General features: G+C 49.0%; 1 protein-coding gene and 1 long non-coding RNA gene across 2 annotated transcripts; one reads left to right on the forward strand and one right to left on the reverse strand.

The window, feature by feature from the left end:
- Positions 1-1,633: 1,633 nt before the first annotated feature.
- On the reverse strand, positions 1,634-9,677 carry LOC134157050 (uncharacterized). Its single transcript, XR_009962172.1, has 2 exons — positions 9,218-9,677; positions 1,634-1,916 (listed from the first exon to the last, which is right to left on the reverse strand). It is a non-coding gene; the product is annotated as an uncharacterized LOC134157050 (long non-coding RNA).
- On the forward strand, positions 6,516-11,156 carry TSPO2 (translocator protein 2). Its single transcript, XM_062605576.1, has 4 exons — positions 6,516-6,660; positions 8,168-8,374; positions 8,680-8,818; positions 9,672-11,156. Exons 2-4 carry the CDS (start codon positions 8,202-8,204, stop codon positions 9,852-9,854), a joined length of 495 nt encoding a protein of 164 aa, XP_062461560.1. The 5' UTR covers positions 6,516-6,660; positions 8,168-8,201; the 3' UTR covers positions 9,855-11,156.
- The last annotated feature ends 1 nt before the right edge of the window (position 11,157 follows it).

Consider the following 11,157-nt stretch of genomic DNA (forward strand, 5'->3'; position numbering starts at 1 on the left):
CGTCCCTAACGACAGCACCGGCTGCTCCTGTAATTCACTTTGTGTCCTGCCCCAAAACCACACCAAGCTCCTAATTAAAGTACCAAGAGAATTATTAAGGCCACAACAGTATTGAAGGATTTGCCTTTGGCCATTCAAATAGAACCAACCCTAAAGCAGAACCCAAGATGCGGCAGCGATCTAGGTCTAGATCTGGTATTGGAGACAAGGACCTGGGTCAGGCTTGGCAGCACCCTGAGTTTTGTGGAAGTAAAGGTTTTCCAGCTGATTTCCAGGGTGTGAAATGAGAGTGGGCAGGAAGCAGCTGGGAAATCCCACTTGTGTTCATCATCTTCATCCTTAAAACAAAAGCCCTCTGCTCTGGGCTCGTTCCCTTCCCTCAGCATGTGCTGGAGCATCCTCAGCCTCTGGCTGGGATTCAGGGGCACACTCCTCCCAAGGGATCCATTCATCTCACACAACATTTCTACCACTGATAGCGGGGATTGCACGCAGGACCCGGCTGCACTGACACAATGAATTGAAGGAAACGGACTTTGCTCTCGCAGTGAAAGGGGAACACGTGCAGCAGTAACAACCCAACGTTGCCATGACCTGGCACCAGCAGAAGGGCCTTGGGCAGTGCTGTGAGAGCAGCTCGCAGCAAACACTTCACTGCACCAGCATTCCTTTCCACCCTGTGCATCCGCAGCCAGAGATGCTGAATCTTCTCCAATTCATTCCTTATTCCCAGCTCTCCCCGACTTTCCATGAGTTGTCGTGGGCAAAGTCAAGAGAAGACAACCCCAAAAGCATGCCTATCCATTCACCCATGGGCTGAGAAGAGCTGATTCCAGCACACAGGACTCTTCTGGCTCTGCTTCCCTGCTCATACAGCTTTCTGGACCAAAGCTGGAGCCTGTCCAGATATCAAGAGCTCTGGCAAAGCGATTTCATGTCTGCACTCAATATAGCATTTAGACATACCCTTATCCTCAGGTGGCTGTGGGGAATACTGCAGTAATTCAATGCCCTTGGCTGGAGCTCTGTTGTAAAGGAGGAACCTCTTGTATTAAAGTCAGAAGACCTGATTCAGCATAATGCAAGCGATAAATCCTGTTTTCTACTTACACGGGTCCACGAAGGAAACCAAACCATAACTCTGTCTTTATACAAGTTGTATTTCTAACTCAGAGCTCCCTCTCTGAAGAAGAGCCCTCACACTTGCTTGAACCATGTCTCTGCCCATCAGCTTGGTCACCAACACAGCCAAGGGAAGTGCCTTGGCATTTACCATGTGCTGATTGTGCTCACCTACGGGATTTACACACTCATTTGGGTGGTTTGGTTCTACTTTGAAGACTGAAACTGGACAAGCTCTATATGGCTCAGATGAGAGCTCTCTGAGAGCAGCACAAGGTGCTTCACAGCCCTCTTTTCCTTGTGATCCTGCAAAAAGCTGGACGATGACAATGCAGGAGGTGACCACGGCTCACCTGCACTGCCTTAAGACCAGAGCAATCCAACCACCCAGGCACCAAGCAGCAGGGCTTTGCCAAGGCAGGAGGGTAGCTTGCTAAGCAATGAGTCAGTTTTAGCAGCTGGCACATGTGAGGGAAAGGCAGACCCACAAACACTGGCACTTTATGGCTTCTTCAGACTTCAGAGCAATTCATAGATGCTCATTTTATTCTCCAGCAGTGTTGCTCCTGCTGCATCCCCATCTTTGCAGATGTTGCCAGGGGAAAATGCAGCCGAGCATCATCCCCAGCAGAAGCGTGGCGCTCCATCCCTTCTGCACCATGGAGCTGGCAGCTCCTCCGTGGCTGGATGGAGAGCACAGTCCTGCAGGAGCCTCTGCTGTGGCAAGGCTGTGTGACCGCCACTGCCAAGGGCGCTGCAAGAAGCACATTCACTTTCCTCACACATCTCTACACCTGGGGAAGAACACAGCAAAAGGACAGGCGTGTGATGACTCACAAACACCAGACTGGGGTTCTAAATCAGAACAACACCAAGGTTAGGGCCGTTAACTCAAGGAAATGTGCGCGCTTCAGAGCACAGAAATGAAAATGCCCACATCGGTCACATCTTCCAACTGTTGTGGTTTCTCTTCCTTTATTAAACCTTGGCTCTCCGCAGCGTCTTTACCTTGGCTTGGAACTCCCTGCGCTCCCTGGGTTCTTTCACCTTTTCACTTCCTATTTCTGTTAAGGCTGAAGAAAAACATGGTTTTTCTCTTCACAAAACCTACTCAAAGCACTGCTTTGATGCATTTTGACAGACTCACGATTCTCAGCAGAGGTATTTAGACTAAAAAGAATCAGTCACTGAAGCTTTCCCTCCTGGAAAAAAAAAAAAGGACATCTCCATTAAAAGAACAACAAACATCCTTTCATATAAGTTTCTTGGCCAATCTGATCTTGGGCTGAACTGTACAGGCAGGTTCAGATGCAATGGTGCTTCCTGGGTCTCATGAAAGCCTTGAGTTACTAAATCAGGGTGGAAATCTCCTTCCATGGAAAAGCCAAAATGCTCGTCCCTTTCTTCTTCATCATCACCATCAACAAAACCCTACAGGCTGCCTAATGCCTTCCGTAACTCCTGGGCAAAGCTTGCTTCCAGGTTTTATGCTTCCTGAACCCCGGGCAAGCCGAGGGCTTGCCAGACCCTCAAGGCTGGAAGTGCCCTTGGGAAGGACCCTGATGTCCTCTGGCTGCCAGCATTAGCAGGAGGGAAGGGACAGAGGAAAACCCCTCAGGCGGCCCGGAAGAATTACACTATCCCGCTGCAGGAACAAGAGGCATCCGGTCTAACGGAGCTCACCATTCACTGCCTGTTGCCGGTGCTTGTCTTCACTTCCCCAGTTCACTCTGAACCACCCTACTACAAAGGCTGGAAGTCCGCACCAGGGCAATTTAGGGCACATCAGCACATGAAAGTGAACTTGATTTAAGTGAGAGCATCACTTGAAACCGCAATAGCTTTTCTCAATTAACTCCGCGTGTAGGAAAGACCTTGGAACGCATTTTAAGCTGCTATATTAAGGCATTTTAAAGTCCTTTGTGAACACTATTATTCTGGCTCACTTTAAACCTTATGCCCCAATCTGACATTAATACAAGGGTTGCGATCATGCAAGCGCATAACCGAGCAGCTGAGTTGTGATACCACTTAACCCACTGCAATACAACACTCTGCCAGTGGCTTTGTGGCATTTCTGCAGCTTTCTTTTCCTGAGGCAAGAGCTGAGTCCTCTGGGACAAAGCTGCATCCCTCTGCACATCCCCAGGTACCATCCTCGCAGTGCCAAGAGCCCAGCACCGTGCCGTGCACACTGGCAGCAGTTACGTGCTCTGACTGCTATGTGCAGGTCAACAGAAGCACTCGCAAGTCCTCCAGCCAAGCAGGAATTACTGGTCACAGGAGCTGAAGGCCAAGTATGTAACATCACATTAGAGCTGGGCTGGGGCTGTGTGCGGCTCATTAAGGCGGCTCAGCTAAAGCGGTAATTCGTTAAGCCGCATGACTTAATTGCTTGCAATCATCTGCCTATCCCCACACTAAGATCCTCCTCGGAGGAAAGGAGGTGTTGGGCTGCGTCCGTTACAATTCCTTCTCTTGGCTACTGAGGTGCAGCTGATAAGGCCAAGCCATTCCCTCCCGGTTATCACAGGCAGGCAGCTCCGCACACCAGCCCTGCTGACAAACATGCTGGGAGAAGCCCCAGTGTCCAAAACAGACCTCAAAACTCAGCCCTGACCCTTCAGCTCCCAGCCGGCCACAAACACATCCCTTGGGATGCAGAGACCCGGTGGGAGCAGCGTGCGCACGGCTCCTCCCTGTGGTACAGGGGAATCAAAGGCTGAGCCCTCACAAGTTAAGGAGGCTTTTCGTCTCACAGCAGAGCTTGTTCCTGCGATTCACCATCATCAGGCAGGACCGAGAAAGGATGCTGTGCCGCGCAGAAGCACCAGCGCCCGCACCGCTCCGGAACACACCGAAAACCGGGCTTTAATCCCCCTAAAGATGTGGTTTTAAATTCCCTCTAGTGGAAAGAGGTGGAAATTGAAGCTGCAAAGTTCTTGCTCAACGAGCGATCCACATCCAAGCTGTGAGGGGCTCCGGGCTCTTGTGCTAGCCGGTACATCAGACACATAGGGGGAAACCAGCTGGAGACTCCAGCATCATGTCCTATTACCTGGAATTTTATTCCAACATAACTGGAAACTTTAAAAAACAGGCTTTTATTCATTAGGGAAAAAAATGAACGCTGATAACATTCATTTAGTATGAAAAGCCTGAACAAACCAGGCTTTTCATAGTCCAAAACTTAGATGTTTGACTCTGCAGGCCTGAGCTGCCCACAAGACAGAGACTGTCATGAGGGTTCCTCCCCAGCCAGCACCGGTCCATTGGGCTGCCCGGCCCTGCTCCTGTTCCTCCTCCCGTTCCCATTCCCACCACTGGCAGCCAAACCCGGACACCGTTACTGGTGTAAACCAGAGCAGCTCTGCTGGATGAGGAGCTCTGCAGATTTATGCCAGGAGCTGACCCCGCACCTCGATTTCCAAAACCAGGGCAGACTGAAATATGCGGGTTTTCAATCTCGTATTCAGGTTAACAGAGCCTTTATATTTGGGCAATTAATCTTGCACAGGCTGAGACCTCTTGGGACAACGTGCAAAGGTTGCTAAGGCAAGGAAAACAAACACAGTTGTGTAAGTCGGTCCTCCCATGTCTTTTCCCTCATGAAAACACAGTGCAGGGATGCACTGGATCTGAAACCCGGCAGTGATGTACTTTAATAACCAGAAGCACCAAGATGTAGTTTAGAAATGATTTTACTACGAGGTAGCATTACCTCATCCTGTGTTATTGTAGAATGATTCAAACCAGAAGTATTGAGACATGACCCTGGTAACAGGAAAACCAGTGCTGTGTTGGAGTGTGCGGTCACAAACAGAACATACCTCACCATGGGCACTGGTGTGTCTCTGTGCACATGCAAACTCTGGATCCCAGCACTGATCCCTGCTTGGTGCCACCAAAGACTCTTCCCAAACCTGATCCTCATCTTTCCAAGCTCCCTCTCTGCCTACAGCCCCATTGCTGCATCTCAGCTTTACCTAAGATGCCCTGTGGCAGATGCCATTTGGAACTGCAGACAGGGAGCTGTGCCGCATCTTCTCGCCTAGGAAGCAGATGTCCGCCCAGGCAATGGCACCCAGCCTGCTGTGATCCACTTAGGGCAAATCGCTCATGTATCATCCCATTTTAACATGCACCTTCATGCTTTCACTTATCCCTTTCTTTCCTTGAGTAGAACTGACACATGACTTTTAGGCCTGTAACTGTCCCTCTATTTTCTTCCTCTTTACATTTGCCATTCCCCAGCCTCACAAATTTACAGAGATCCTTGTGATTGGACCCTTAGTTTTTAATTCTTCCAGCATATTAGGCTCTAAAATAGGCTGGGAATACAGGTGCTACATGCCAAGAAGACCGGTTTGTGCTCAAGAGAAAGAAATACCACCAGCTAAAAGCTGTCAGCCTGCACTCTTCCTAACCGAGCTGCCCAAGCCTGGTAAAGACAACACTGCAGGTAGCTGCATGATGACCACTGCAGCAGGCAAGAGACTGACTGCGATGGAAAGATTCAGTCACACCGAGCAGCTGCATCGTTGCATGGCAGAAGTTTCCATCACAAACAGCAGCAGGCTCCGAGAGCATGCAGGTGGCTGCTATGTGATCCATGCGCTGCTGTTCCAAAGGGGCAGTTCCATAGCACGGGCTCACCTCTGCAGTAGCTGTGGGTTGATTGGTGCCACCTGAAAACCTGTCCCTTCACACCGGTTTTGGTTTTGTTTCTCCTCCCACAAAAGAATAATTTCCTTCGGAGCCCAATAAACCAGAAGGTCTCATTGGTTCTATGCTGTAACAGCAATACTGCATTCTGCTGGGAACCAGCAATTCTGCCTCTGGCTGTGAAATTCAGGTAATGACCCATAACTGAAGTAAATGAGTGTTTCATTTCCCATCCCTTGCAGACAGCTTACTAATGGAAATTGATTTCTAGCTTTTTTTCTCTTTCATTTAACACGCTTATATAACATCTTTATTTTGGATTCAAGCGGTTCCCAGTGACTTGTAGCCAAAAGGCTGGTGTGTGGACAAAAACCTGACCACATCTGGTTAATCCATGCTGTGCACCAGCGTGGCAGGGACAGCCTCCATGGATGGATCCTCAGGTGGGGATCAGCAGAGCTCGCATCCATGGGACACGCACAGAGGTCCTGATCTGTAGGCACAGTTACACCAGCACCATGTTCATTTGTAGGTGACACGCTGCATGCCCAGGCACCTACAAGGGTGCTCCTCTGTCCCTGCAGCCAAGCCACGAGCCCCACATGCCCCATCCCAGCAGTGTCTGGGTGCAAAAGGTCCTGCCCCCCCCTGTGGCTGCTCAACCACCCCTAGGTCCATGTTAATTCTTGCCAAATTGGGCTCTCTGGTGTAATCTGATCGAGCCGCGCACACACACACACACACAAACACACCCTTTTCCTGCTGTTTGGGTAAAACTCAGCCACAGTTTCTTCACTGGGCATCAGCAGCAGACACCAGCCTTGGATGAGCAACCCTCTGTCTGTGCAAAGGGAAGAAAGGCAGGAAGGCACGGTAAGGGTTTTCCCGTTAGGTTACAGGGAGGCAAAATGTGGGTTTATAAGAATGTTATTTCCAACCCTTCTGCAGCCCCTTGGGTCAGGCTGGCAACTGCAAGGGAGTTGGGAGGAGGGAAACACCTACTTTCACATTTTACTTTCCTGAAGTGCTATAGATGAAGCAGAACTCAGCTGGAGCCATTTTACAGTTTAAAAGCAGGACTAACAGCTATTATTTTTCTCAGTGTTGGGTTGATTTTCTGGTCCCATCGACACTTTAATAGCATCATAAATTGTCTGGTAAAGGAATTTTTAGTTAGAGATGGTGTCTGGGGTATTTGTTCCTTACTGATGTATAAATCGGCTTGTACTGCTGTTGGGTGTTTCTAAAGACGGATGATTTGTAGCATGATGATAATAATAATTAGCATAGGATATAGCAGTGTTAATTGTGAATTAAAATAGCAGAGATGCTTGTGCAGATCAGCCCTCTCCTGGTGCTCCCCATCTCTCTGACCACCAGCGCCAGGGACACTTCCCTGCGCAAAGGGGTTTTCTGTGCCTGCTCCTCTCTTCTTGCACTGCTAAACCCAGCCCTTCCCTTTGCTCAGGTGCATTGTGCACTTCTGCTGACAGCACAGAATGGCCAGGCTCCTGGAGAATCCCATGTGTTATCCCCCATGAATGCTAATTTGGGTTGCATTCTCTAACGGATCAAAAGGGAAGGTGACTATGGAGACCAGACAGAGGAGGACAGGAGCCTGGCAGGTTCGGAGCCTTGCAGAGAATAATGGCAGGGGAAGAGATGGGACAGAGAATGAAACGCTTATCACAGCTGCCTTGTGTGGGAGCATAATGTCATTATTGCAGTAAATGTTCCTTCCTTTGATGCAAGAGGAAAACCACGAGCAAATGATGAAACTACTTTTGTGCCTCAGCTCACCTGCTTCAGAGGCAAAACCCCCTCTCTGCCTGCCAGGGTTGCAGGGAGAAGTAAGCAAGGTCCATTGAGCTGTAAGGATGTTGGCTTGTTATAGACTTTAAAGTATAAATCCATGGTGAAAACAAGATGAAGTCAGAAGGGATGGGGTTTTCTGTGTGTGATCTGTCTGGGTTTTCCCATTGAGAATGCACACAGCTCTGCTGAGATGAGCACACGTTAAAGTTCATGTGCTGTCTGACTTAAGGAGGGATGATGGCAGGATCTGCACTCTTGTCTTCTAAGTATATAACCATCATAGCTGAACCCTGTCACACGGATATTGCCCTGAAATAGCAGGGGGAAACCACTCTGCTGGGCAGATCAAGGGGAAAAATGTAACCATGGCAGAAATAATTACCCTGTTTCAGAGATGAGGAGATGGGCAGAGGGCAGGCAGCAGCAGAGCTGAATGCAGTACTAAGTACCTTCTGCCTCAGAGACTGAAGTGGGATATGGACAGTTAGAGAAAACGCTGGAAAAATCAAAGTAGGGGAAAAACGTCCTTTTAAAGTGATAATCAATGATTGTTTTTAACTTACAGCAGGGAAAAGGCTACTTCAAGCCACCAAGGAAGGATGTGGGCTTATACTGTTGGTTTTACTGTCCTGCCTCATGTGGGAGGTTTGCTTGGCTGGTTCATGAGTCGAAAAGGAATACCAGTTTGGTATGAGAAACTGAAAAAGCCTTCCTGGTGTCCTCCCCTGAAAGTATTGCCTGTTGCCTGGACCGTCCTGTACACCGGCATGGGGTAAGTTCTGCGATCTGCTCCCTCTCCCATCCTGCTCTTGGTGACACACAGAAGCCAAATTCTGGGCTAGGTACCACAGGCAATGCTTATGTGCAAGGACAAAGCCCTTACTTGGCTTTGTAAACAGCTACTAAAGACAGTGCTGCCCTGGGGAACATGTAAGAGCCAGGTGGGTACAAGCGAGGGCCACGTGTGAACACCCTTGTCCTGCACATCCCTGCTGCCAAACAACCTCATGTGAAAAAACTTGGTCTGTATTAGAGATTTCCTCACTGCAAACCTCTAATGTGTTCCTCTGTTCACAGCTATGCCTCCTACCTCATATGGAATGACCTGGGTGGCTGCAACAGCAAAGCGGTCCTCCCGCTTGGCCTCTACGGGGCTCAGCTGGCCTTGAACTGGGCTTGGCCTCACTTATTCTTTAGGGCACATAACCTGAAGATGGTAACGTATGGGTCACCCATTGGAGGCCTGGCTGCTGGGGTCCCTGCCACAGGGCTGTGGGAGGGTTTTCTAACCACTTGTAAAGAAAGCCACAAGAAGAGCTTTTGCTCAGATGCGGTTCACGCTACACCTGGCTCTAGACAATGGTATCAGCCCCTTCCACCCCTCGCCCTGCTCATGCAGATAGCCCACCCAGCCAGGCACAGGGAGCAGTCAGCAACCCCTAGTTAAGGATTGGGGTGAGTGATAAGTCCTGCAGGGAGCCCCACCCTGTGCCAGCATCCCTGGGGTGTATTAGCAGTGAGCAGCTTATCGAGCAAACACAATGCGCTGTGCACTGCAGTCTATAGCAGGATGTGCACAAAGGTGAGGCACAGCTATACCAAAAAAAGCACTCACCTCAGGAGCCAAGGCCCAGGGGTGACAGAGGCACAGCATGGGATTTATGTTTCCATCTGAATTTTGTCACCCTGTGGATGTAAAGTACATTTGGAAAGTCTGTTCAGTGATAACAGCCATTGGTATTAACATAAACAAGGATGTGTCTGATGTGGCTGTGTGAGCAATACCAGCAGGAGGGACAGTGATCATCATTAACAGTCTATTAATCCACGGAACTTGATAATGAACATAAATTAACATCATTTTGGCTCCTGGTGTGACACATTCCAATCTCACAGGTTAGGGTTCAGAGCTAAAGCCCTAGGGTTTAGGATCGCTCTGGCTGACTTCTCACTGCCAAACCTCCCCCATTCCCATTCCATGTCCCCACCTCTGGTAGGATGGTGTGTAGTGGTGCTGGGGAAGGCTGCCCAGGGTGGGCACCAGCATCACGCTCATCTCTTTGATACAGGCACTGGTTGACATCCTCTGCTTGGACGTGCTGACCATAGGCACCATGTGCTCCTGGTACCGCATCAACAAGGTGGCGGCGCTGCTGCTGGTGCCGTATCTGGGCTGGCTGGCCATGGCCACCTGCCTCAGCATCCGCATCTGGAAGGACAACCCCGAGCAGAAATCAGGGAAGAGCGAATAAGAGCAGGACAGAAATGAAGGCATTTGGGTGAACTACACTATGCTGATGTGAACCAAGATCTAATCATCTGGGGGGGGGTCATTCTGGGACAGGCATCGGAACGTGCCTCCTCCTCCTCTCAACTTCACTGCAGCTGTGTCGAAGGGTTTGCACTATGCACCCATGTGCTCATTTGAAGTAATTGTGCATTCTTAACCTGGGAACAGCACTGCTGAGGTCTGAGTGACCTCAACGTTATCAGGTCAGATGCCAGTAGCCAAATTAGGATCTCACGATTCCAGCATAACCCAGGGCAGCACCTGAACACCCCTTGTAACCCCCCAGAGCAGAACTTGTTCACACACGTGGTAAATCCCATCTCCTCTACTGGGACCAAACAAAACTGCCCTTCCCTGCTGCACACTGACCTTTAAGGAACTTAATTGTTTTTTTTGCTGTTTGTGCTGTTGCTTCATTTCCACGTATCTCCACGTTTGTGCCTTATACCATTAACTTTTTACCTGTCAGCAAGCAGTAATCTGCCTTGTTCTGCTGGTGAAAGGAGACTGGGCACTTCGGCTTCTATTTGTGAAGTATCGCACTCCTTAAGTTTCATGCTTCAAGATAGAGCAGCAATGATTAGAATGCAAATGCTTCTCCCGAGAGGAATCTTCTCTCTTCCACCTCCTTGTGCTACCTCTCACCACCAAAGAAAAGCCACCATCAGTGCCTTTGAAAAAGGCACTTAAAACGTTGGTTTGGGTTTTTTTTTTAAGTGCAGAAACACAAAAGCCTTTGTAAAATTTAAGATCTTGCTCACACTGCCTTGAAGGTTGTAATTCCATGACTGGCGAACAGCCCCACACCAAGTCTGTCAGGAGCAGAATAGGTTCCTCATCCCAGAATCTGCCCATTCCTGAATATTATTAATCAAGAAAGGTTTAAATACATTTAAAGGTTTAAATCATTCCAGAGCAATGGGACCAAGCCACAACAGAACCAAACACAAGAGGTGCGTGGACTGGCTCTTGTCCGTCCTTTATTCTAGCCATTGGCTTTGATAGATCTGAGCCTTAGATGTTGCTGTCTACAGAGACTATTTACTATTAGTTTCTAATTGATAGAAGCAATCAGAATAGAAGTGAATAGCAATTAGATAGAAGTGAAGAAAGGTGGTGAGTGGGTTTTCTTTCTGGCAGCTGACTGTAGATTAGGGTGCTTGGGTAAACTTGCAATGGGGGGAGGAGGGCTTAGCTGGGAATGTAAAATAACTCTATTTGCTTTTAATAAAACCAAGCCACTTCTGTTTGGAGAATAAATAAAT

This window comes from Pezoporus occidentalis, unplaced genomic scaffold, assembly GCF_034315485.1.
Source record: "Pezoporus occidentalis ecotype Australia unplaced genomic scaffold, CSIRO_AGI_Poc_V1 ctg92, whole genome shotgun sequence".
Taxonomy (NCBI): domain Eukaryota; kingdom Metazoa; phylum Chordata; class Aves; order Psittaciformes; family Psittacidae; genus Pezoporus; species Pezoporus occidentalis.

Coding starts and splice junctions, on each gene's coding strand:
- TSPO2 (XM_062605576.1), top strand. CDS start 8,202: ATGTGGGCTTATACTGTTGGTTTTACTGTCCTGCCTCATGTGGGAGGT. Junction 8,375..8,679: donor GTCCTGTACACCGGCATGGG/GTAAGTTCTGCG, acceptor CTCTGTTCACAG/CTATGCCTCCTACCTCATAT. Junction 8,819..9,671: donor GGGCACATAACCTGAAGATG/GTAACGTATGGG, acceptor TCTTTGATACAG/GCACTGGTTGACATCCTCTG.